Raw genomic sequence first — 27,514 nt, 5'->3', positions numbered from 1 at the left:
GTCACATTTTGCACTACAGGGATGTAAAATTTAATGTATATCAGCCTGTGAAAATGTTGAAGTTACAGCTTTATTGTATTAAGTGACACAAATGTACAAGATGTATAGTGGCTGAGGGGGAATAACTGCTCTAGTCGGCATTGATATGCAAGAACATTTATTCGATATGAAGCCAGTGTTGATTATCTATTGATCACTTACATGGAGCCATTAGTTTAAGTATTTCATGAGCCACAGAATAAAAAAAATGAGAAAATGACTACCAACTAAACACTACCTTGCCATTATCTTTGATAAACTAGCACAGCAGATGAACATTGAAGGAGACCCCTGCTCATTCTGTCTTCATATAACGTGAGAGTTGAGTGATCCTCTGCTCATTATGACCAGTGACCAGCTTCTGTCCTGCACCAGTGTGCAATTAAGCGTATTCTGAGAGCGGTCATCAGTCTGATGTATTTTAAACATTGCGTTCATTCCAGAATAAAAGGTTTTGTACTACCTCGCAACGTGGGTTTTAAATATACATAGGTTAAGGGTTCATGTGTAATCAAGTTTGTCTTGCTGGTTCTTTAACCACATTTTATTGCAATAGGTAGTTTAGTTTCCACTTACCATTGGAAGGACTATAATTCACCATATGCAAAATAAGAGTTTATAACACATGCACATGGGCATACCATATATTTCAATTTACAAGTTACCAAACCTTTATATTTGTAACATAGCATGTTATTCAGAGAGTCCTTAAAATAGAAAAAAAAGAAAGATATGCAATAATACAGTAATTCTATGTTGTTTTATGATGTCTTATTCTTTAAAAATGGCAACACGTGAAATATATCTATATATATTATATATATATTATATATATATATATATATATATATATATACACACACACACACACACACACACACACACACACACACACACACACACACACACACACCACACACACTTGTATTCTATAAACCTAAATCAGATATTCTTACAATATGTTGCAAAACTGTGATGATTTTATAAAAGCTACACTTGAGCTTTCCCTGCTATGGAATATGTAAACCTTTGTTTGCATAGTGATTTATCATAATATAACTATAATCGCTATCCAGTACCAGTAAGGCTGTTGGTGAATTCTCAGGAAATCTTGTATTTCATTGGCTTTTTATTTGCAGTCTTTTGCTTGTATTATTGAATCACGTTTTCTTCATATTTACAACTGATGTGAACAATTTTTTCCATTTACTTTCATTTGTAATACCTCATGGGATAATACAGAACTCTGAAGATAATCAGAATCTTTAGTTTATACTTGCATTATAAAACTCTGTTACTCAAATCCAGTCCTGGAAGGCCATAGCACTGCATGGTTTAGTGTTTCTTGCTCCAGTATAAGTGATGCAGCTCAAGAAAGTAGTATTTGAGATGTGAGCCCTGGAAAGCACTAAAGTGTGACCTTTCATGGCCCACTTTGAGTAACACCCATACAGAGTTAATATGGACCCCATTCCACTCAGTGGATTGTTGGTTGGTTAGTTTTCCCCGCCTCTCCTTCTTCCCACTTCTCAAATGTGCAGACTTTAAATCATATCCTGAAGACAATATTTGGGGTAATATTTTTTACTTGTACTGGGATAACCTACTTACTTTACTGATTTATACTGGGATTAGTTTTAAACTATTCTTTATTTGCAGCTTCCATATGTGCAGTTTTCATGATTTAGTTCTATTTTTTTTTGACAAACATTGATATTTTTTCTGTATATTTCTGTTAACCATTATATAGCCACATATGACATATTTTGAAGCAATATCATGCTGTTCCCCCGTGTTGTCATATTGATGTGTTTTTGGTTAAGTGGTTGGTATGCTATTGAAATGTACATTTGTGAAAATATTTCCTTTACTTCCATGAGACTGTTCAATTTAACTTGTCTTCTAAATCAGTATATGTTTTCTATATAGGCTATTCCTCTGATTCATAGTATCAGGATTAAGGTAAACACTGGTTTTGATGTCAGCTCACTTTGATGTTATTTTTCTTATGACCAAATTCACCTAGTTGTTTGCATATATTAAGACGTGACTGTTTCAAGGCATGAGATTTTTGCTGCTACCCAGAAATGAATCTTAACACACCCTAACGCACAACTTCACCTTTAAAGCAAAATCTTTGTCAGCAAATTAGATGCCTTATCCTGTTTTTCAATATTTGAAGCAAAATTAAGGGATTAAAATGTGTTTTAGATTGATAATCATCAGTGCATGCAGAAATGTTAAGAGTCCACTTAAGGCCTGTACTGTTCTGGCCTTCAATACTAACACGGGTTTTTGTGATACTTTCCCTGTCCTTAGTAATTACATCATGGTGCTATATATATATTTGATAACTCATTAATTTGGTCTATGAAAGGAAATCAAGTCAGGAATTTTAAGGTGGAAAGTGAATATAAAAGTAAACATTCAAAAAATAATAAAATAAAAATTTGTATTTTGGATACAAGTAGCTGAATGATTTGTAATAATGATACCTGAACTAACAGCAGCCCTCACAGATAGGTGGGGGCTGTGGGTTTGTACCTTTTTGATAGTCTGTACATGTTCATGTCTTTGTTTCTGATGATCCTTTGTGCTGTGATAGGGTTTGATAGCTTCTAATGTGTATAGTTCAAATGTGTGGGGATCTTGTTGGTTGAGTACATGTTAATTTGTTTACAAGCATTGCAAACTGTTTCCGCATGGCTGTGAAAATGTATCTGTTGATTTTGAAAACAAGACATTTTACACTGAATTAAAGGATGCTTTAAAAAAGTCTTTTTCCAGATTCTCTAAGATTTTACGCACAATTCTGTCTAATTAAAGTAATTACTGTTTTGTAAGTATGTGTTCTCCGTAAACATTTTGATTAAATACAGACAGCACTCAGTCCACTTAATCAAAAGTAAGTCCCATGTTCAAACCCTGAGAATACTTTTTTAGCATATTTATGTTGGGCATTGAGTGTTCACATGATATTAAGGAAGAATTGAACTGAATTGAAATGAATTTACATATTTCATAACAGTAAATTACAGGAACATCTGTATTTATTTAATCTTATTTAAGTAATGTGAGCCAAATAAGACTTTTTGTTCGCAGTGATGACACTGATTCTTGTTCAAGGATGTTCATTAAAAAGGAAAACAACTTTCAGCCAAATACCTGATATAATCTTCAAGCCAAAATAAATTACAATTGTTTCAGTGATGCAATAGCATTGTGGATCAAAGAGAAATAATTAAAGCTATTTCAGTAACAATAGAAATTGGCCATATTAATCAGTGATTATACCAGTGTCTTATTTTCACAATATCAAGACTTGCACAAATCCCAAATTTTAAAATAAATGGCCTATTTGCTATTTAAAAAGCAGTTTCTCTACAAAATTTTCAAAAAATGAACAGTATTGAGACAGCCAAGAGCATTCCTACATCCCGTTTCCTTTTATATAACAATAAAATGTGAATGCCTCATGTGGCTCAGTTTCACAGATGCAGATAGACAAGACAGCTGGCTCCCCTGCTCCATGGATCACCACCCTTTCTAGCACACTTCGCTTTACTAAATCTAAAGAATGGAAGAAATTAAAATGCATCTATATGTTATTGTGAGTCTTCCATCAAGCCTTAAACTTGGATAAGCCAGATGCATGTTTGGGATAATGGATGTTCAGTTGGTGTGTACAGCACATTGTGCAGATCTATTAGCGCTGGTGGTGTATATGTATTTCAGAAGGACAAATAGACATCTTCAATAGCTAAACATGCATTTAGGGGAAAATATGAATTTCCAGTTTAACAATTAAAATCTACACTGTACATGATGTAATAATTTTATAATCTCATAAGCTAAATTCTATAAAGGTGGTGATTATAAGAAAAGATGGAAAAACCACACACACAAAATAACATTGGCAAAATAACACTGGCTTGAAATGAGAATATCAGAATAGTGTGTGTGTGTGTGTTTGCATGAACAGGAAGATGGGACAGAAACTGACAGCAAGAGACAGATGAAAGAGAAATCTAGTAACCGTTACTCTACAGTGCTCAATCCTTCATTAAACTGAATGAATATAACATGGGGATTTTCCCCCTCTTGCTTTCATTTATTTCCTTTTCACCCCTTTCCTGACATTTTTCCTATAGCCCTGTTGCTTTACTCATGGTTGATGATCTTAGAAACTGACCTCATGAGCTGGACAGAAGATGGTAAACTTCATAAATGACTGATTAAAGGGGGGTGCAGCTGGTTTACAGATTGCTGAAGAGCTCACTACGTTTGCTCCAGTCCATAGGTGGCGCTCTTTTGTTGGAGCGTTTTTGATGTGCACGCTCCTTAGCCTGCTGCAGGGACATGTTCAGATCCAGATCTGAACCTTCATCCACACACAAACCCTTCTCCTCTGGCTTCTCCTGCAACAGCATGACCGTCAATGTCATCATCATCATCACCACCACCAACATCATCTCACACTCTGGACATTCACGACTTCCGCGTGAGTGGCAAGGTGCAAGCATTTCGTTATTATAAACTAGAACTGATGAAGCTGTATATCAAAAACATAATCATGACTATATATAAATCATGACTTCCATTAGGGCATTAAATACGTCATGGTAAATTCTGCTACTAGTGATTTGTGTGCCTTAAGACAAATGGCACAGCAAATACAGACTTCCTGAGCCACAGTTTAATATTAGCAGTTTACATTAGCACCCAGTAATTTGAACTTGTTAGTGTGTGTGCAGACCGACCTCAGGTGGTGGGCTGCAGGCCACAGCAGCAGTAGGTGTGGATGAGGTGGAGGAAGCCATGGGTGTAGCAGGACTCGCCAACGCGCTGGGCTGGGTCTCCTCAGGCCCCTCCTCCTTCAACTGGGCAATAGTAAACATAGCACTGCTTCACACACATATCATAGCACTTCTAACATACCAAGAACAGGACTGAATGTTAACTTTTGGAGACATGCATTACATTTTTCTAACTACAACTACTTCTAATTGTTTTATTACAGTGAGTAATAGCTGTAGTTAGAAAAATATAATCACTGAGCATACACTACAACTATTTTCTTACTGTTTTGTATTACAACCAATGTTGTGTCTTCAACTCTGACCACTAGAGGGAATCCTTGAGACAAATTCCAGACTATACCAATATTGTGTTGTAATAAACATACACAATGTCAATTGTCATACCAGCTTCTTAAGTATTTTTTGAACTTGTTTTTAAAAAGCACTATATAAATCATGTATATTACTATAATTAACTGAATAAAAAAGGGATATAAATATCTCTTTCATCTTGATAGATAGATGTTAAAATATGTTACTTGCTGAGCTAGCACATGTTTGATACCCCACCCCAAAACTATACTGTGTTATTTTGACCACAGTCAAGTGGTTTTCCATTATATTCTTCTACAGATTTGGTCTGAGGAAAGGACTCTGAAAAAGGCCTTGGAAGTTTAAGCAAAACCAGACAGCTGCCCTGATTTGTCACCACCCTCTATACTGACATTTAGTATTTAAAAAAAAAAACGAAAAATATTTTATAATTTTTTTTTTTTACTATTTTGATGGTTTCAGGTCTGGAGAGCTCATGAGGGTGAGAACATGTCTCTATCCATATAGATAGATAGCCATATAGATTTCACACAATACTGCAGCTGAGTTTGAGAGGGTAAGCCATAAACTAGGCTCATCTCCTCACCCCCAGCAGTCTTATCATCTTGAGAAGTCTGCATTACCTCAGAAGAGCAGCTATTAATCTAGCCTAGACCCCTCTGACTCCCTCTCCTCATTCTCCAAGTTAGTGTAGTCTGGCAGTGGATGATAGAGAAGTGAGGTGTAAAAGAAAACAGATGTGTGGGGGATGGGGGTAGAACACCAATAATATTGCCACATCTTCACAATACATAGCATGTACATCTAGGTTAGTATGAAATCTTTACCAAGTTGCTAAAATTGGAGAACACCAATCTCTAAATCTGTACCTTCAACTTGAAATAGAATACCAAAGCAATCAGTTCTGAGTTCTGGGGTTACAGATTAATTTTAGCGCTGGTATGATCTTCCATAGTGTAATTTAATCCAGGGCATGGCTAAGTACCATTCAGGAAAGTGCCACCAGCCCAGCGTTTCTCAGTATCACCACTACCCAAACACACCTGCGAGCTTCTGTAGGGCTTGACAATGATATGAGCTGAAAAGTTACGCATGAAATATTTTAAAAGGTGCAGTTCAAAGCACAAACACTGGCAAGTGTGGTTCAGCTTCCCTGTTTAACTGATTATACCAGTTATTCTTCTGAAAATCTGAAAGACAAACAAAAAGAAAAAGAGATGTTACCTCTTCATCTGCACCTCCACTGGGAGCAGGTTCAGGAAGAGGGCCTGAGAATGCAAAGAGGAAAAATATTGACCAAAAACACACCATAAGCAAATAAATAAATGGATAAAAAATTAATTAAATGTCCAGTAACCATGCACATCTATTTCTCATATAACCTTTTACAGATCAGAAATATTTTCTGCACAACATACTGCTGTCAACACCGCACTTTTAATCATATTTAATCACTTTTGAGCTTGTACACCAAAGAAGCTTGTACAACAGCTACTAGTCTGCTCAATGGTGAAGGAGGGAATGACAGAATAAATGAGTGACTTCTTCCAAGTTAAACATTCAACATCTGTATGACAATACAAAATGAAATGTGTTAACTAAAAGGTCAGTACTCAAAGTCCAAACATACAGACACTCCATATTAACAGGTGGTCACATGTTATGCAAGCTTGGCCCAAGGAATGATATAAAAAAAGATATTAATGGTTTAGAATTAACAGTTAACTGAATTGTGAACTGAATGAAATACAGAAATTCTACAAAAACACTGTAGACTGAAGCATATATTAACAATGGTGAGAGAGGTAGAATGAGCATGCTCAGGGTGAAGCTGATCCATCCTCCAACCCCATGCTGTTGCTGTAGTCATGGCTACCATGACTGCCTTTGAGATGAGCTCTGTTAACATTTTGACTAAACATCTCATGTTGAGACAGAGACGGTGAAGGCTGTGGGTTAATCATTAAACAGTAGTGTGTGCGCAAGCACCGAAAGCTGTGCATCATCAGAACAGGGAGTTCAAGTTCACAGTGGCTGTAAACATGCTTTATTTCCACAAAAAAGTTTGGAATTACAAGGACAAACTGAGGTACACAATGCATTATGCATGCACCCTCCAACGGCAGACTGGCTAGGCTGGCATGGTATTTGGCGTACCTGTCAGGTGCTGCTCGGTGGGCTGAACTTGGCACTGGCTGAAGAAGGCCTCAGTGTCTGGGTCCACCACCAACATCCGGAGCTCGTCTCCACCTGCCTTGATTGCAGCCACCACATCTGAGTGCTGCATGCCCAGGACGGACACGCCGTTCACCTGCCAGAAAGAGCCAGCCTTGTTTTTCCTTTTTTTTTAAATTTTTTATTAGTAACATTCAAATGTTACTAATCAGTGATTCACTGCAGGTGGTCAGCAGAACTAAATATCATGATGTGTATTGTGAAGGCATTGTCAAATATCAGGTCTATGTGTCAGGGCTGTGCACTGGGGCTGTGCGTCAGGCCACTTGAGGGCTGTGTGTGAGGGTTGTGGCATCAGAGATGTGCATCAGGCCTTTGTCAGGGCTGTGTGTCAGGGCTGTGTGTCAGGGCTGTGTGTCAGGGCTGTGTGTCAAGGCTGTGCATCAAGGTCTAGCATCAGGGAAGCTGCATCAGGGTTGTGTATCAGGGCTCTGTGTCAAGGTTGTGTGTTAGTGCTGAGTCAGCGCTGCATCAAGGGTTGCATCAGGGCTTTGTGCCAGGCTGTGTCAGGGCTGTTGCATCAGGACTGTGTCAGGGCTGTGCGTCAGGGCTGTCAGGGCTGTCAGGGCTGTGTGTCAGGGCTGTGCAGGCGAAGGAATGTGTGGGGGAGAGCCAGCACACGAGTGGGCTGCTAGGAATGCCTCTCCCACCCTCCCAAGCTCCAAGCAATTAAACAGCAGCAAGCAAACAACAGCCCCCTTATACTTGTCCCAGTCTTCACAGGAGATAACCCCTTCCCACAGTCCACACACACACACACACACACAGACTCATGTTCCCCTACACTCATAAGAAAATAGCTCCAAAAAGGTGAGAATGTGCTGGCAAAGCATGTGCAACATCTGAGCTGTTCAGTTTCACTGCCATTTCAGGAAAAGGCCCAGGCATCAGCTTCATTCATGACATTTCCATGTCTGAGTGCTCTCTGAGCAAACGCCAGAGCAGCACAGGGCCTTGCTGAAGGCTGGAGCGAGAATGCCAGCGTGAAAGTGTAAAAAACCCAGTCTGCCTTTAACCATAGCCAGCATTCACATTCTCACTGTGCTTGGCTTGTTCCCGGAATGGCTGGGAAATGCCTTTAAAATGGAAATCCCTTCTGGAAGGAGGGCAGAGCAGCCTGACACAATATGCCCCAACAGAAATTTATCAATGTGTGCAACAAATACACTATTCAAGGTCTTTGTCCGAACAGGCTGAACCATTATGCAATGGGAGAGCAGCCGGGAGAGCTGAAGCTGCTCGCAGGAGGTGCGAAGTGCTAATCTAGGTTGGGACAGCGCTAAACGGACGAAGGCTCTTAAACTCGCTGCGTTGACTGCCCCTGGCATGGTGCCAGTGAGATAGCCTCTGACCTTTTTGAATGGTTTGCCCCTGTGTTATGGGGGCCAGGTTCTGTGTCCTGCTCACGGTCACATAATTCTGTGGTCCTGTTAAAAAACAACACCCTACAAATGGATATAAAAGTTTGTGCAGGTACACTCTTACTGCAAGGTACCCTGGTATGTCTCTCTCTGCTCTTTTATTCTGCCAGGCTGCTCTGCTGATATTGGAACTGCGTAACTTCATCCTGTAGACTTTAACTGGATTAGGCAAGGGTGTGTTTCACCACAAACACCACGGAAAGACTGGGATACAAGAACCCTGGTCCCTGACCTTTGGTGAGGCATGCTTTAATCCTAGTACTCCTGTAAAGGCAGTAACTATACTGACCACTTTTGCTCTGATGGGTCAGCTAGCAAACACTATTTTAACACTAAAGCACAGTGTATGTACAGAAGGTGAGATTTTACCAATCAGTGTCCCGTAAATGCCATAATAAAGCCTAAAATTGCCACCTCTCAAGTTCCAGTGTTCAACAAACAGAGCAGTGGTCATCCCCTACAGCACTTCACAGTGCAAGGGCGTGTAGCTGGGGGTAGGGCTCCAGCAGTACCATACCTCCACCACTTTATCTTGGGGCCGAAGTCCAGATTGCTCGGCGGGGGAGCCTTCGTCCACCGCCCTGATACACTGACCCGGTTTGGATTTCTCACTGTGGAGGTTAAAGCCATAACCCATCGCCCCCTTCTTCATGTGACAGAGACGAGGACGAAGCTCATTCTTGGACTCCTGCAACAGACACAGGAGAAACAGAAGTGAGAGAGATAGTGAGATAGACAGAATGAACTGGATATGAACATATTGCATTGAAGTTACTAAAAAGCTTTTGCGTAACACAGAAAAACATGTAGATAATTAAACATCTAAGAATCCCCACATAGCACTTTTCAGAGAAAGTAACAACAGCACTTTTCTTTCAGTCAGTCATCATAATGACTGCCATCATAACACATAAGAAATGAATATAAAGTACAGATCAGTTGCAGTAATGCTAATACAGTAACACTGATACCACAACCTGTACACTAAAACACATTTTCTCTATTCTTGCAGTATTAAGTACAATTTATATACAAAAATTAAAGAAAACAACATACCATTTAGATTTTGTTAAATTGCAGCTTTGTCCGTGTGTAGTGCTTAAGGAAGAACTGATGAGACTGTCATGTATACTTCCTTTTTCATCAAAAAGCCTGATAATATATGACACGAGCAGGCACCACCCAGTGAATCTGCATCAGCAAACATGACCTGCTGAGGCAGTAAAAGAGACCAGCCAACTCTCCTGATGCTGAAAATCAACATATCCATGAGCACACTTGCCAACACCAATGCCAATAATTGGTTTGTAATAACCCAGCAAAATCTTAAATGATCAGATATCAAGTTAAACATTCAACAGCTTCAAATAAAGAAAAAATGAGAGCTTTGGGCAAACTACTGGTACGGAAAAGTACAAAAAAGCTACAACTCTGTCTGTACTATGTCCCCACCCATATCAGGAGTGTACAGTACATTGTGTCTAAACAGTCTACATGGAAAAGCAACAGTGAACTTGTCTTAAGCATCTGTAAGATTCCAGACTTTAAAAACAGTGTTATTGTCAGCATCAGTGTACAGGCTTAAACAAGATTATCAATGTCTGCTCTCCAAAGGGGATAGGTGAGGGGTGATCAAATATAATAAACATGCTGAAGCGGCAACGGTTAAGGCTAGGGTTACTTCTTCAACTTCTTAGACTTAGAAAGTCTAGCCAAAGAGAACATTCTACGTCTGCTAGAAAACTAACTATAGTGACTGAAGTGACTGAAGTGCTTTCCAGTCTTCACTCATTTAAGATGCCACAAGCTGTGGTTACTCAGGAAAGTGAGTACTCTGCTTGTAGGTGAGACTATGAAGGAAAAGAGAAGCCACATTTTCCCTACAGTTCACCACAGGGTAATCCAGCAGATCCCATATGTTGTTGTAAGAACATAATCCCACAGCCACAGAGCATTAAGATACATCTGAGGATGACGTGAGCTCCCAGTCTGCTCTCATCAGGTCAAGGAATGTCAGGAAACTACAGTGTGCAACTCGTTTCAGCGTGATATTTGCATATCATGGTCATAGAAGAATGCAAAGGATTATGCGATTGTTTCAGAAATGCACCAGCGCCTCTTATGACTGCCTAAGGTGAAATAGTAATATTAATGAAAATAAAATTTAAACCAGAGAAACTTCTTCATAACAGGAGATCAGAATTAAGGTTTTATCTAATCTGTGTGCAGTTGCTGCTGTGTAAAAATACATGGTTGTGTTAAAGTCGGGCCAAAACTGTGGGGACAGTTTCTCAGATCTAAAAAGAAGAGAAACACTGAATCCATAATGAGCCCTGTGAGGCTCCACACTCATCCGCACAACGATAAGACACCGCTATACTACAGGATAAAGCCTTCACCCCTTATCCTTGCCATTTACTTGCAATGCACATTGTGTGCGGCATTGGGAGATGGTAGGGGGTGGCATGAAGAGTCCCACTGCACTCCTCCCTCCTTGTTTGAAGGGAAGCTCATGGAGTCGAGCAGAGGGGGTTAATACATTGTGTCTCCCTTCAGCTATGTTAGCATGAGGTCTGGGTGAGGGAGTGGCCCACCCTTTGAACATGGTGAGGGTTCCGTAACACTATATGCCCTACTGCACAACACAGCAAGAAATAGTATGGAACAGACTGTGAGATTATTAATTGTCTTATAAACGTATGACTAAGTAGGCCAATGTATCGGTGAGTGGTGAGGAGGCGGACACGTGCAGAGAAGAGCGAGATTTATTATGGGCAAATCCGAAATCAGAGTCGTTGTAGCAGTCCAGGGTCATAAAGCCAACACGGAGAATACGTGGATACATGTGCAAAACAAAAACACACAAAGGCATATAGGGGAATCAGGCTATAACAAAGACTAGGGAAAACTCGTGGCTAAGAAACACAAAGGCTAGGATACACAGAGTACAAATTTACAGGTATACAGAGACGGGCTTTCAAAAGCCGATTCAAAAATAAACAGGAAACAGCAATGAAATAAACAACCACAATGAAGAGCCAAGACCAAGGCCACAAGGCAGGGTTTAAATACATGAACTAAACGAGGGACAGGTGTGGAAAATCAAACGAGGGGCGGAGAAAACAAAACTATAGCACGGAACTAAAATACACAAGACAGGGAAAACACGGAACATGGAAGATGGGAGAGACTAATTGTGACAGCCAATTTAAAAAAACTAAACAAAGAGCTTAACATAGATTGGTTAGGACTCAGTTTTATATGGCATATATATGTGTGTAAAAGTAAAATAACAGAAAACAACTTCATGTTCCATTTAATAGGTTTCAGTCTATCTGGCCTGCGGGACCCTTAGATTGCAATCTATTTGACTCCAGTGTCCTAGAGTGGAGGCTGGCCTTATAATGGCCTTTAGGAGCAGAGTCCTGGGCCTATGCTCCTCCTGCGTAAATGTCACAGCGTAAAGGAGTGAGGAGACTACCTCTGGAAGGTGTACTCCATGCGAACCAGCTGCTGTTCTACAGTACCCATCCATAATCGTGATTCTTGTCCATGTGGTTAATGTGGAGCGGCAGCAGCTGGGACCGGGCTGACCCATCGTGTGGTGTTTCATATAAACTTTTCCTTTCTCTGAATTCCCCACAGAGCATGGTACCGCTTGTAAGAGATAATGCGGTTAAGGACAAAATTCATCACTAGAGCAAAGAGTGCTTACAGGCCTCATTGTGCCATGGCAAGTAATCATTCTTTCATTTAATTTTTCCTCATCTTAGCAAAAAAGGTCTGTGTTTGAACAATGATTAACAAAAACAAAAAGAAAAAAACTTTTAGAGAAGTGATTTGAAGTGTTGGCCGCATGCCTGTGAAGTTGCCCTGGACCCTTTCAATATAATGGAAACCACTTCACACCACTAATATTCATCATCAAGCTAAATAATGTCTCGCTATGGGGAGTAAGTATAAGTCATTTTTGCATGCACACCTACACAGCTACATACATATTTCCATCACCTGCACCTCAAGCAAAGTGTGGAGAAACATCTTAACTCACTATTGCTAACCATTATAATATGATACACTATCTCAAAGGTTAATGACTTTATAACTCATGTATATTATGTTGTTTATGGTTTATTTAACAGAGGAGTTACATAAGAAGATTGGGTAGAGGGTATAGAAATGTTGGGGAAAGGGTTCATTTTCATATATCAATGCCACAGTTCAGATCTAAAAGCAGCAAAACCTGAGAGAGGTACATGATTAGTGATTCTGACCGCAAAGGAGAATGTGAAGGTGTTAATGGCCCCATGCTGAAGTGCTGAATATTTGAGTGAACATACAGAGATAATAATCAACCTCCACATCCCTGACACCACAGTTCAAACAACCCCCCTCCCCAAAAGACAGCACACTACACACATGCGCACACGCCAAGTGAGATAAAATGACGCCACTGATACCAGAAGGCAGAAAATGGGGACTGCAATGGGACTGCCATCATTTATACTGCCTTTAAACAAAAAAAGGCTTGCTACCAGGAAACCAACAGACTTGTAACACAGGAAGTGGTTTATTCAAATGTGTGTTCATTGCTCTCTCCCTTACATCTTCACAGGGCATTTCACCATCAGTGACTGTTATACACTCAAACTGACACCTGACCCTTTGTTTAGTTTTGAAAGTTACATATGACTGCGAACATGAAGTTAACATGAAGCAGCTGAATCCAGGAAAACATCATTCCATGCCAGCTGCATTATTGGCAAATTCAACACCACAAAATTCATTAAAACACAAATATCACTTGCCGCAAGGACAAGATGGCTGAAGATAAAAGGTTAAACTATTTTAAAATGAGCAGGTTATATTTTAAATTTTTTAAAATAAGGTATATATACCTATAAGGTAATGAAGTCACTTAACAAAAAACCTCTACCTTTGGCCTATCATGCAGTATATGTGTCAGTAGGAGTAGAAAGACTGCAAAAGAGAGACAGACAGAGAAAATGTGCACTTTGTTACAGCATAATAGATGATGATAAACCAGTTTATGCTACGACAGGACTCACAGACTCAAGAATTTAATTGGATTAGGTGAGGGTGCACACTTGATTGCCAGCCTTCCTGTAGTATGAGGACACTTCTACTACCACACCCACTCAAAACATTATTAAAGACATTTCCATTACAGTTCACAATAGTGGTTTTGACTTCATATAGCAAATAATGGTTGTACATACTAGTCACACACATTCACATAATGTTCCTAAAACAGCTGAGGGGTGGGGCCTTCACAGAATTTGAAACTACCTACACAGCATCAGGAGTCATCTGAGGAATTTCACTAAGGTTACAATTAGGATCAGGTCTGCTAATCAGGCTATGTGACACAGGATGTTGTAATATCCGAAAGTTTCTAACAAAGTAGCTTTGTAATCCACTGTTTGTACTGTAATGGTGCACTTTAGAGATAATATGACAAGTTTGGTGATACAGACTGCATCAATAACTAGCAATATATTACCTAAAAATAAAGCATTCTTGAAAATGAAGTTTATATTAAAGACAAGTGCTTGCCCATATAAGGTGCCTAATGTATGTTATGATGGCTTTACAGTAATCCTATTTAATCATGTGTAACCTGAAACATGATGACACAAATCATCATCATTTATAACTAGTCTTATTACAACACTTTATAACATGTTTATTACCATCATATTTGTTTTGGCAATCCTGGTATGGTACCTGGGAAAACGCCTAGAAAACCAGCTAACCCTCTGTGTGAGTAACCCGTTCCCAAATCTCATCTCAGTTTGGTAAGAACACCCTGCTGTGGCTGGCCTCAGACAAAGGGTGCTTAGTCTCGGCCAAGCAGCCAGCCAGTCTGAGGATGCCCCATTCAGCTGTAGAATCCTGAACAATTAGAGCAAGGCAACATAAAAAGCCTTGGACTCACAGAATATCCCTCCCCAACAAAGCAGTCCTTCACAGATGAGCAAGGTTTAAAAAAATACTTTGATAATTGCAGGGATTAAAAGTGTTTTTTAGAATCCACACTAGGCCAAAAGCTCTAAGTAAATCTTTAAGTGAAAGGCTATTCTGCACAGAATCTTTACCTCCACTCTGCTAATGGAAAGAATGGCAGATTGTGCTGGAATAGTTTCAGGTCAATGTAGTATACCGATAGCAGATCAGACATTAAATGTTATGTTATAGTTATGAATAGTTGTTATATAACTATACGTGAACTTAATGTTGACCAATATCAAACTACTACTATTAATGTGGCTTCAAATTAAGGCAGGCTTTACAGCAGTCCTCCAAACTAAATGGAATTTCAGTCCACACTTCAGAAATCAAAGGGCTGTTAGGCTACAAACTGATGGATTAAACAAGTAAAAATCATCGCAAACGTTTAATGCTAAGGAACGGCCACTTATTCTACTAAAGTTCGGGATGACACACCTCTTACCCAGTAAGTCTTTTTTTTTTTTCAGTCAAAAGATGAAATATGTTTTATATTTTTATTCTCTGGCAAGCATTTGACTTTCCATGCACCTTGCACTACCAGGCACTAACTACACGTCAATCCCCAACTCCACCGCCTCTTTTTTAAACCTAGTTTGTTGGAGCTTTAGCGTCTGAGTAATCAGACCGTACACTAAATTACTACACGCAATGGGGCTTATACCTCGTGACGAGACTTATCGTACAACTTAACTAAATCATTCTAATATCAGTAAACTTTCAAATGACAGAAGTAACTCTGGCCGACAGAGACAAAAGCTAGTGTCTGACGAGTTAAGCATGAACTGCCGGTAAAAGCAATGAACAGGTTAGTCTCGGACATTCCCAACTTGTTAAAACATTGCTTTCCTCTGTCGGTACTCCAGTGAACCTTCAAATCACACCATGTCGGGCTGGAGTGGTAATCCATAAAATTACTTAGAATCACAGGACCTGGTTATTCCCTTTCCGTGCTAAGCAAAATGTTCTTTACAATGTGCGTTTACATTAATCATCTTAGAAATAATGTAAAAAGAATATGTGCGCAGCTCTTGAAATCTTCAATTAATTAAGTTCGTCTAGTTCTAGTCTCCGCAAACATGGAACACGTGGGAAGTAGAAGTCTAACGCGAGGGCGTGCGAGTCTTTTACCAATATTTAATCTCTGTAAATTTACCTTGGAGCTCACGCTCAGCCTGTCGATGGCAATGTCACCGTTTGTGTTTGAAACAGGCGTTGGTTCCATTGGTGTATCATTCTTATCTTCGTCTTTGCTGTCCGATTCGCTTCTCGGCAATGGAATGCCCCCGGTGACGAATTCTATTTGGCACTTCAGGTTATGCTCTTTAAGTAGTTGCTCCGTCTCAGCATCAATTACAATGAGATCCAGTTTGCCTGTAACAGCTCGTATCCGGGAGACAACTTGCTGATGACTTTCTCCTTCTACTCTCTCTCCATTAACAAACGCAACTCTGTCCCCGGCAAGTAGACCCGATATCTCAGCTGGAGAATTCGGTTCCACAAGCCGGATGAATTGACCCGGCTTCCCCTTCTCACCGTGGAGATGAAAACCATAACCATCAGCACCCTTTTCTACAACACACAATCTAGGCCTAAGATTGCTTGACATGCTTAACTCTCAGCAGTTACAGACAGAACGTAAAGCAGATCTGACGTAACAATAGTAAGGAAGACTTTGAAGAGATCAAAGAAAGTTCGATATGACGCTTAACTTCCGAATGATATTTTTCGAAAGAAGTATAGTTTCTAAGCCTGCGGAGAAAAAACGCTCCCTCGTCCCCAACTCTTAGTACTGAATGCAGTGAAAAACACTGTTTTTCGTAAAAGCGAAATGACGTCTTCACGGCTGACAGGTGACTGGGCCAATCAATGGGCATGCTCAACTAGTGTTGCGTAAAGGCTGTTTGACAAGCCAATAAGTTTCCTTCTAAAATGCTTCTTTTTTTTTCTTTTTTTTTTCAATCCCGGACATATTTTAATATTCGTCCCGCTATATCGCACATTTAAGATACATTAGGGGCTTAATTATTGATGAGTCAGTTGTGTTTGAAAGAGGGTAAATTCTAACATTCTAGGAAAGTTGGGAAAGTTATTGCGAACGTATTTATTCAGATGGTCTAATACATAAACTGTATTAAGACTAAGCGATAAGCGTGGGACAGGTGCACCGTTATCCAGTAAAGGGAACAAGAAAGTGTTCTATAGAGGTTGTATAGAGGGTACCATTAAAATGCCATTTGACTGTTGTGTAATGAAGCATTGCGTTTCTTAAAATGTATCATAGCCTTTATCAAAACACTGAGATTTAGGAGAACCTTGATGTAATCAAATTTGAATCCCTAACATCTTACCCACCAACAATTTCCTTGTCTGTCAGCGAGATTTCATTCCTGGAAGGGCTGGTAGTGCAGCAGAAAAAACGAAAAGATACCGATCTATGAGCTGCTGATAATATACGGACAATACTTTCACATTACCTAACACATCACAATTGACCAGGGCCAAGGAAACACACCCAAAATACCATAGGTTATATTCCTGTACTGATGTACCATAATGGAGCATATCATATAACCAGAGTCATTTTGTGCCTGGGTGCACATTACACAGTATGTCATTATGCACTTATAAAAGAAATCTTAGTGGCAACAATAAGAAATAGCTAAGAGAAAAGGAAGCATTGTTCAGGCTAAGGCCAATTATTGTGAAGAAAATGAAATGTTCTCAGGAAATGTCACTGTAGGCATATATTGATAAGTATTTGTGAGTAGGCTATGTCCAGTGGATGTGTGAGAAGATAAACAATAACCTTTCTAGACAGGATGTGTAAATCATTTTAAAAGAAAAAAAAATGTAATACTTCATAGTAAATCATGTAAAACACTCCTTCCCTCTCTGATAAAAATAAACAAAGAGGAATACCGCAGGTATAAGTTATCGCAGGAAGAAAGCCTTCCGAGTGTCGTTTATAATTGTCTTGAAGACCCAACCGCTCAGGTCTGCTTGTGCCAAGGGTCCATTACGCTGATGCGCATTGCCATCTTGTGGTAATAAGTAGAATTGCCAGTGACCCTGCGCTGTTACAACATGCTCACGCTTTTCCACAAACTAATTTCTTTAAAAAGCCTCCACAGATCCTTCATGGATGTAGTAAGAAAATGAGAAATAAGAAGCAAAAAATATTTCCAAGGGAAAGCAACTGATAACCATTGCACACAACTTTCAGGCTTCAGTTAGTGTCAATTCTGTTCCGAGTGTAAATACGTTTTTATTAGATTGTGACACCAGTAATCAGGTCTTTAGCACTTTTTGGACCTCATTATTTTAGAGACAATACCACATAGACACTGACAGCCCATTCTGACAGTATCCAAGCTTAGGGGTAATTTCACTTATGATCATACATGTTTTTTAAACAGTCAATGCCCGATGTTATTGCTGTTATTTTCTCATTAATTGAGTTATAACAATCATTCCACAGGCTTTATAATATTTTTGTATAAGCATTTGAAGAGGACCTACAAGCAAATAAACTACATAACTTAAAAAAAGAGCCTGGACTGGCTTCTGAAAGGTCATATGTCTCTTATAACAGGCACCATGCAGTCTGTTTGTGCTCAGCATGTTCACAACATAAACTTTTTTTTTAACCTTTCAATGCTTACAAAACACAGAGTTTCCAGACAAAGAGGAAATAAATGGTCCCTTTGATGTCCATCCATTTTTCACCACTGTATATCAGGGATGAGGGTGTGGAGGGGCAGTTGCGTATGGCTGCTGTACTGGGTGTGGAGGGTCTGTTGGGCACGCGGAGAGTCCTGGCCTTCTAGCCAGTCCTGGTAAAGGCGCTGGACTTGGAGGCTGGCCTCAGGCAGACGCACAGGAAGACTGCTGTAGGCCTCCTCCATTTGCTGGACTAGGGCTCGGTCGGGCCTGCCTCCCTCCCCCTCTGCTTGACCACGCCCACTCACACAGCCTGCAAGGAGAGGTAGCAGGCAAAGACAGAGACAATACAGTTGTGAAGACCTGTTCAGGACCGCTCTGACAGCTACTTCAGTGGAGGGACTGGTATAAACATATATGATGGACTTTTCAGACTGGTATTACCCGACCTGGTTGAAATATGGGATGTTCAGAGCATTAACACAAGCAAAGTGCAGAATTTAAGCAGAAGTCATTTGTACTTAGTTCTGACTTAGCTGTGTTGTATAAATCCTTATATACCTTTAAGATTAGTTTAGTACTTGCTATTGCATTTAAATAAGATTTAGGTTATATATGTCACACTAAATAACTAAAGGTATTTCTAATTTTCAAATAAAAATAAAAGGTTTTAAAAAGCCACACAGAGAGTATTTCCAGTAATATGTATAGCTTGGTCACAACTTCTCTAGTACTGCACAGATATTACTTTGCATCTCAGTTTTATAAACAGCTAAAATATAGTTATACCTCCAGGGCAGGACAGGACCTCCACTAGCTGGTAGGGCACTCTTCCTTTTCGCATGCGGTGTACGAGTGTCTGAATGTTCCGGAAACCATAGACTGCAGCAAACTGGAGCAGCGTTTCTCCATCACGTTCTAGCACCACCTCCTGGAAGTCTCGGTTCCTAGCAGAACCAGAGCAGGTAAAAAGTACAACAAAGGAAGATTAACTCATCATGTTTTAACTACAGTAGCTAAATATAAATACTTAACAGTACTACATCAAACAATCCACTGCCTATGCTACTGGCTTTCAGCCCCAGTCACAGGTCTCCCCAGGCCTGCCATAGCAATCTCCACCCAGCTCATCACCTAACATGAAAAGCCTTCATGAGCTTCATGAGCTGCGTCATGTGTGCTAGATCAGGGAAAACTGCACAAATAAACTTCAGGACTGGAGCTGGAAAACCCTGGCTTAACCAGTCCTTACAATGCTCTCTAGTACACTGCTTCACATACCTGAGAGTCTTGTACACAATCTCTTGAACATCCAGGCCAAAGAGTTCTTTGGCTGCATATTTGTAAATGTGCTCTAGGAAGCCTTCTGATCTTCGGCTGTCGTGCCTTGTCAAGCTTGGATCACCAATCTCACCAATCCTGTCTTTCACACACACACACACACTATAGACTATCTGCTTCCAGGCCACTTGAGGCAAACCTATCCATTTGTTTAGCAATGCATTACTGGTTTTGACATGTTTTCACTTCATGGAATCTTCCGAACAGTACAGAGATTGCAGACTTCTCCAAGAGCAAGATGACTAGATGACTCCTGTATAAATAATCCTACAATTGGAGCACTGGTAGCTCAGTGGTTAAGGTACGTGACTATTAATTGGAAGTTCAAGGCCCACCACTGCCAGGTTGCCACTGTCGGGGCAGTGAGCAAGGCTCTTAACCCTCAATTGTTGTATTCAGTCATAATTGTAAGCCACTTTGGATAAAAGCATCAGCTAAATGCTGTAAATGTACAATTGTCAGAGAAGTATGAGCAATAGGACCCCATTTTTCTCAAATTACTTTTCTCTTGGAACTGGTTAGTGCTTTCAAGATATATCTAGTTGTAGAATAGCTGGACAAGCTCTAAAGTGTGGGCATCTCTCCAACGTTAACTTGATTTAAACTAGCCGGATGCAGAAAATAGAGAAGTCTGTTTCTCTAGTAACCATCAGTGCCACCATTAGCCCCAGTGAAACAGTGGTAGACTAACTTACACGTGATCCAGAGGAACACAATCAGCATCCTCCACAGACACATTACTCTGCTCCATCAGGTGCAAAATTTCCCCTGAAATTATACACGTTTACAACGAAAACTGAAAGACATACAAGAAACATCTGCCAGGAAAATACAACATGCAGTTTTACTACTGCTCCACTGGCAGTCTTCAATAAAGGAAAGTATCTGTCTGCTTTAAAACTAGTCCTGAGTTCTGCTATAACATAAGGAAACAAGTCAGGTGCGCTCTGGAATTAGACTGACCGTCCTTCCAGCTCATCTGTACATCAGTCATATTGGCGTAATTATACAATGTGCGACAATAAAACCCAGGTAAAAAAAACCAACTCAGGTATATCTTAACAATCCTTAAGGGCCAAAGTCTGTTTTATCAGTGTAAACAAAACAGCACAAGTAAACCTTACTCTAGTATTAAATAAGACATTGTGTATTTGGACTGTGTAATTATCACAAGGGCAGTGGTATTTTCCTAATGACACTGATGTAAGGTTAACCAATCCGTCATTCTTGGATTACACAGAATTGGATTAAAAAGGCTTTTGTAACACCTCAAGCATAAAGACCTAAAAGACACTGTCTATTTCACAGACAGAAGACACCAACACAAAGACAACATTAGTAGTTCATCTAAAATAGCAGCTGTTTAAATCTACACTTTGGGTAACAGCTCACACTTCAGATCATGCACAAAAAACAAAAACAAACAAACAAACAAACAAACAAAAAACATAGTGCATCAGAAAAGTGAGTGTGTTCCTACCTGAGGTAAGCACACAGTCCACATCTCTGGACTCCAGCAGGCTGGTGAAGAACTCATCTCTCACTGCTTCCAGTTTCTTATCGAAGCAGGGAGCCACCACTACATGGTAGACCTGGTGTGGGGCCAGCTTCTGCCATGACACGCAACAAAGCATTAGCTCTGCTCCTCATGGAGGACACCAGTCTTACCACTTCACAGCTAATCCTGGATGAAGCTAACCATATACAAACTGTGCAGTGTTAAGATCCAAAAAACTTATAAAAGGGCCAAATGCTTGCTGTCCCACAATGACACTTTAAAAATGGGACTAACCTTATTTATGCAACAACTTAACAATAAAGACTTTGTGTACTGAAGATTTTAAGATCAGGGAGAAATTGTCTTAGCAGCTTTTTACTACACACACACGCACATGCACACACATGCACTTTCGCTCAAAGGAAGCTGACCTGCTGCCTGCTGAAATAGTCTTTGACCAGAGAGCCCATGATCTGCTGAGGTGACCTTGCTGTACAGATATGGGGAGTGACGAGACTTCCGAGCACATGTTCTGCATAGCGGATCCATCCTAGTCCCACACACCCAACCACCCACACACACACACACACACACTTAAATCATCAGCACAACTTGAACCTCTCATACTTGTTTTACCAAACTAGCTGTTAGCTCCTCCTTGTATACAGTTTAATTTCGAGGTTAATTCACTGGAACATTTAAAAGGAAAAACAGTATAGCAGTTGTAGTCCAGAGGTGCTCCTATCTCCAGGGAAGGGTGCGAGGTTATCCATGCTAGCATATCTCCCAGTAGCAGGATGCTTTGGCTATCTCAATTCAGTCACGCCCCTTAAACTCAGTGTGTGCTCTAACACACAGACACACACACAGGGCACACACAGAACACACAGAAGTTTCCTTACTGATCACAATAAATGATGCTAAAAATTCCATAAGGCATGAAGACAAAAGATTACTTAACAAAAAAAAACATGTGAATAAAATATTCTGTAGCTTCAACCTGGAATTCAGCTAGAGGTTGGTAAATACCAGTGGGTTTATTATGGTGAGCTTACCTGGACATGAGGAGGTGAACATTGGCATTGCATGAGTGTCGTGATGCTTGCGACGATACCGCTGTACAAATTCCCTCTGGCTCTCCAGAATACTGAAGCTAGTAGCCAGTGTTGTGTCAAATACATATTTAACTCCTGAAGACAAAGACATGTATAACTACCTTTCCATGTCCATGTGAATGAGGAACATTTCTCAGGGCCACTCATTCATTCATTCATAGGCCAACAGTCTTAGGACTTCCTAGGGCTACCTCTTTTATGTACAACATTTCTTGCCAGAAATAATAGTAAAACAGAAATTGAAATGGAAACATGCAAGCATGTCTGACACAGCAAATATCTGGAGGCAGGCTGGGGGAACATTTCTGGCATGCTTGGTGGGGCAGACTCACCCACACTCTTCAGGAAGCCGCAGAGCTTTTGTGCAGCCTCTGGGATATCCAGATGAAATTTGACAGCAAAAAACGGCAAGGACTGAGGACACACAGACACAACCAGCACTTTGTGCTTCGAGGCATCACATTTCTGTCACACACAAACACAAAAACAAACCACACTATGAGACACATACACACTGTATCTGACACAGCATTCTTCTTAAGCTTTTTTACGAACAGGCATTAAACCAACAGCTGGCCACAGACTTTACGGCACCTTATTTAGGTCAAGAACATGGCTGATTTCTTGTAGGTTTTGCTGAGATATTTTCTGACTCTCTTCATCAGACACACAGCCCTCACAGGAGAGACATGCACTCAGCAACACTGGCTGGGCTGGGAGATGCCCGCTCACCTTAAAAATACATAATACCAACCATCTTAGAGAGACTGAAGTTCAGTGGTTCCTTCTAGAAAGGCAGTGAAATGTAGAATTTTACATCTATTTTCATACGTCTAATGTCCAACTATGTATTGTTGGTTTTGTTTGCATAATTATAAATATGCAATCATATACCAAATGAATTATTATATTTGAGAAAAAAAAAAACATGATCTACCTGTCCATTGTCAACACCCCATTCCTTCATTGAGCCTACAGCATCATCACTCTGTTTCTTATTGCACTAGGAAATGAAAATGAAACAAAATACAATCAAGTTACCACAGGGACAATATATTATTAATCATTGGCAAATATATCATTGCTTTAAACAGATGTTTTTGGAACAAGTATTTCACACTAATTACAACCATTTTTACAAGTCTAATAAAATAAAGTACAAGACCTATGTCAGGATAACAGTAACAGTAACAGCAGTTACAGTAAATTACCTGCTTAGTGCAATTTTCGCACTTCTCTTTTTTTCTTGCAATGTTAACTTCAGACATTATATAATTTCTGAAAAACAAATCAATGGGAGAAACGATTTCCTCTATAAGTAAAAAGGTCGATGCCAAAACTGTTCAACATATTTTTATTGGGGGCACTGACGATTTATAAAACATTGGCAATTTGAAAGAAATTCTGAACATCCAATCAGAATCATTGACTGTGAAGCAACACTATAATTACAGGTAGCAATAGGGGGAAAGTGGTATCTTGAAACAAAGGCAAACTCAAAAGAAAGTGTAAGGTAATTGAAGGTTCCCACGACATAAGTAAATATAATTGTTGTTTTGAGAAAGTGATGGGTTTTTTTTATAAATAAAGACCGCTCAATATAGGGATTATGTATCTTGTCATTATATCACCGGAATAACCACAGAGGTGACAGAAAATTACTAGTTAAAACTGTATTGCAAAAGAGAAGCAATTGATGAGAAAACTGCAACTTGCTGAATAATATTGGTGAAAACAAAATGAAAATGCCCGTTTGGACCAAGCGCCTTGTATCGTTACCTATGGCGGCTGCTCCTTGAGTCAGAACCAAAAGGCAACAGTGTGATCTTCTGACAACCGTTCAGATCTTAGCTAGGATTGAAAATCAGTTAGCCTACACACGTAATTAATTCCGACTTGGAAACCAGAGCCTACCATCCCAGTGCATATAAGACGAGTGAGAAATACCGCACAGACAGGAACTCGGGAACGACTCCGTGCGCCGAGTGAGATCCAAATATTCATCAGAAAACAACGCGGACGCGATCACATGATCTAGAATTAACAGGAACTGCTTGGTCACTATGTAAAAAAATAACCCATTTTAATACTTTGACTAATCGCAATCCCACAAAATCGTTTAAGAAATGCGCCTTCGCAGCTTGACGGACGAACATCAGCCTTCATTGTCCTTTAGCTAAAACGGCGCGCATGCGCAACTCCGCAACGCTCCTATCACGTTTTTACGTCATGATGTCAGTGTTTTTCTGGACAACTAAAGGTTCATAAAGATAGGCTATCTGAGTGACGTACAAAATAGTGCAAACTTTTTGTATAATACACAACAATCGAGTATTGTTGGAGTCCGAAGTATTTTAGGAGGGACCGAGAAGAGGCGGGGTTCAATGTCTTTATCCAATCAGAATGAACACTACTTTGACGGAAGTTGGGAATACCCGAATGTGGGTTTCGAAAACGCATGGACCATTACAAAACATAATTTAACACTTTATATTATCTGGTTAGTCCCACACTTTAGATTACCGGACAGTTTGGAGACTTGATAAGGTAAGTTTTCGATTTCACTTTCTTCCGGCCTTGAAGTCGGGCTGACATGATGAAATACATCCGAGACAATCGTTACATGTTACTCGTGTGGGTGTGGGTTGTCGTTATGCGTGTATTACTCGAGTTGTAGTTTAATAAATAATGTAATTTCATCCAGTTAATTTCGTTTTTGCGCAAGTGTAACATAGAACAGATTAACGTATTTTGTGTAGAACAATGAAACGTAACAGACCTTGGCAAACTAAATGAATTATGTTGTTATTTTTCGCAGATGGTGTACATGGTAGTTGAGAAACACACTGCTGATGTTCTCCATCTGAAGAGATCACCTGGGATTCGATCATGGTCCCTACTTGTTGGTATGAGTTATTGGAGAGTTATAGAATTCCGATTATACATCTTACTTGCAAGGAACTTTAGGTTTCATTTTAAATGACATTTCCTGTTTTTTGATCCAGGGATTGCCTCAGTTGGCCTGGCTGCAGCATATTACAGTTCTGGTAATTTTGATACAATACAAAACACCACAATACTGAAATGTTTAAATAATCTGCAGAAACGTTTGTTTATGTTTACTGCTAATTAACCAATTGAAATTTCCAAAAACAATTTATTCTTGTCCTCACATTGCAGATAGTGTGTTATGGAAACTATTCTATATAACTGGCTGCTTATTTGTCGCACTACAAAATATGGAGGAGTGGGAAGTATGGGAACTCTGTCAAAACAAATGCACACAAACACATACAAACGTACATCATGTACTGGCAATGGAAAACAGTTCAAAGGAATAAAGGTACTTTCTTTGTCTACAGGATGCAGTGTTTGACAAATCTAAGGGTAAAATAGAGCTGAAAACATTTAGTCTGTATACCAAGATACTTACCCTGTGGAGAAAGGGACATGATAAAGGTGAGAAAGTGTTATCCACGATCATCATGTTCTCAATGCCTCACCTGTTCTCTGTCAGTAAGAACATTGTAAGTGCATCTGATGGCATTGTCCATGTTGTATCTACACAAGTTTTGCTGGATTTGCGGCACCTGCGTGACATAAGTGTTCAAGAGGAAAAAGTGCGATATTTGGGAAAGGGCTATGTCCTGGTCCTAAGGATGGCCACTGGATTCTCTCATCCCCTGACTCAGAATGCTACAATTGGGGGACAGAGGTTAGTGCTAAAGCAGACTTAAAGAAGTAAATGGAATTGAAACAGTCCAAACCATCAATATCGTAAAGAACTGGACAAGCAGATAATATCACAAGATTCTATGTGGATTAGTATAGTACATTTGGAAGATGTATTTACTGCTGTGTTGTTGCTCTTAGTGATGTGGAGGCACTTGTAGCCCTTCTGAAGCGTTTCTTGGAACTTGAAGCACTGCAGCATCACCTGGAAGAGGAAGAGGAAGATTGTGATGAAGATGAGGATGACTTTGAGCAGCTGGGTGTGGAAGGGGATGATGAGAGTAGTGATTCAAGGGATGACAGTGAACTGACCTCTCAATGACCACTGGTCTCATTAATATGTTGATGACAGACTCTAATTAATCAACAAACCTCCAGTCTTAAGAACATTCCATTACCTAAAAACCTTTTCTTTTATGTAAGTGCCTCAGTAGTATGCTGCCCTCCATTGTAATGTTGTTGGTGTGATCTTTTCATAGACTTCTGTAAAGATGAACAGTATTACCCAGAAAATATATTGCTAATAGGAAGTTAGTATGACTATTAATAGTAACAAAAACAACAACAATAATAACAACAATTATTTTCTTTATAGAACATTTTGTAAATGCAGCCCAATTTCACTGGTGAGTGGCAAATTGTTCAAGAGTTCTAAATGTTTGGTGCATCACTTTTTTTCTGAGTTTTGTTTTTCTTGTTTTACTCAGGATATATTGGTAAGACAGCACTGGATGATCTTGAAATCTGATTTAGAAAATAATGTAACTTTAAGATGAAATAATGTATATGATGGTGCTGAATTTTTTTTAAACCTTAAATAAGTCTCTTGGGACACATGTTGCTATAACAGTTTGTAAATAGTCAATGCCAATATATTTTAGAGTACATATATAGTCTTTGAATGGCCTGTACTGGTGATATGCTGCCTGTTTGCTGAAAAATATAGTTTTATTTGTGCTTACAGAGGGGAGGGAGAGAAGCATGGATTGGCCAATGTCTCTTTGATTTACTGTTGAAGTTAGAAATGAAGGTGCTTCTTTTTAAAAGGGGAAAGGTGTTTTAGACTCACTAATGTCTGTGGATTGCAGTAGTATTATTGCATGAGTAGAAGCCTTTAAGCTAATCATCCTTTTGCCAGTGGATTTAGAAAAGATCAAAATGTTTAAATTTTTGTGGTCAATATACATATTTGTTATGCTATTATGATAAACAAGTATATAAAACATAACAAACATTCAGATTCGTGTGTGTGTAATGGGTTAAGATACACATCATGTCTAAGCAGATGTTTTGTGATATGAAAAATTG

At 39.6% G+C, this 27,514-nt stretch overlaps 3 protein-coding genes across 5 annotated transcripts; 1 reads left to right on the top strand and 2 right to left on the bottom strand.

The window, feature by feature from the left end:
- Positions 1 to 1,732: 1,732 nt before the first annotated feature.
- slc9a3r1a (SLC9A3 regulator 1a) lies at positions 1,733 to 16,671 on the bottom strand. The gene is made up of 6 exons (XM_027002684.2): positions 16,014 to 16,671; positions 9,345 to 9,515; positions 7,329 to 7,482; positions 6,396 to 6,439; positions 4,800 to 4,919; positions 1,733 to 4,457 (listed from the first exon to the last, which is right to left on the bottom strand). The coding sequence occupies exons 1-6, from the start codon at positions 16,464 to 16,466 to the stop codon at positions 4,296 to 4,298; spliced, it is 1,104 nt and encodes a 367-aa protein (XP_026858485.2). The 5' UTR covers positions 16,467 to 16,671; the 3' UTR covers positions 1,733 to 4,295.
- A 1,321-nt stretch (positions 16,672 to 17,992) lies between these two features.
- narf (nuclear prelamin A recognition factor) lies at positions 17,993 to 24,647 on the bottom strand. 3 transcript variants are annotated; one of them, XM_027002621.2, is made up of 13 exons: positions 24,422 to 24,647; positions 24,254 to 24,325; positions 23,686 to 23,752; positions 23,412 to 23,477; positions 23,069 to 23,206; positions 22,807 to 22,939; positions 22,415 to 22,549; positions 21,791 to 21,909; positions 21,342 to 21,471; positions 20,557 to 20,629; positions 19,802 to 19,939; positions 19,310 to 19,467; positions 17,994 to 18,833 (listed from the first exon to the last, which is right to left on the bottom strand). In XM_027002621.2, the coding sequence occupies exons 3-13, from the start codon at positions 23,740 to 23,742 to the stop codon at positions 18,583 to 18,585; spliced, it is 1,398 nt and encodes a 465-aa protein (XP_026858422.1). In that variant the 5' UTR covers positions 23,743 to 23,752; positions 24,254 to 24,325; positions 24,422 to 24,647; the 3' UTR covers positions 17,994 to 18,582. The 3 variants fall into 3 exon arrangements, with proteins under 3 accessions (XP_026858423.1, XP_026858422.1, XP_026858421.1); XM_027002622.2 differs by lacking the exon at positions 24,254 to 24,325 and having other exon boundaries at positions 17,993 to 18,833; positions 24,389 to 24,647; XM_027002620.2 differs by having other exon boundaries at positions 24,254 to 24,647.
- Positions 24,648 to 24,804: 157 nt separating this feature from the next.
- Positions 24,805 to 27,444, top strand: LOC113572788 (cytochrome b-245 chaperone 1 homolog). Its single transcript, XM_027002625.2, has 7 exons — positions 24,805 to 25,021; positions 25,293 to 25,380; positions 25,480 to 25,521; positions 25,655 to 25,728; positions 25,837 to 25,933; positions 26,045 to 26,189; positions 26,348 to 27,444. The coding sequence occupies exons 2-7, from the start codon at positions 25,293 to 25,295 to the stop codon at positions 26,526 to 26,528; spliced, it is 627 nt and encodes a 208-aa protein (XP_026858426.1). The 5' UTR covers positions 24,805 to 25,021; the 3' UTR covers positions 26,529 to 27,444.
- Positions 27,445 to 27,514: the final 70 nt, after the last annotated feature.

The sequence above is a fragment of the Electrophorus electricus genome, chromosome 14 (genome assembly GCF_013358815.1).
Source record: "Electrophorus electricus isolate fEleEle1 chromosome 14, fEleEle1.pri, whole genome shotgun sequence".
In the NCBI taxonomy this organism is placed as follows: domain Eukaryota; kingdom Metazoa; phylum Chordata; class Actinopteri; order Gymnotiformes; family Gymnotidae; genus Electrophorus; species Electrophorus electricus.
This window is presented reverse-complemented; position numbering and strand designations above follow the sequence as displayed.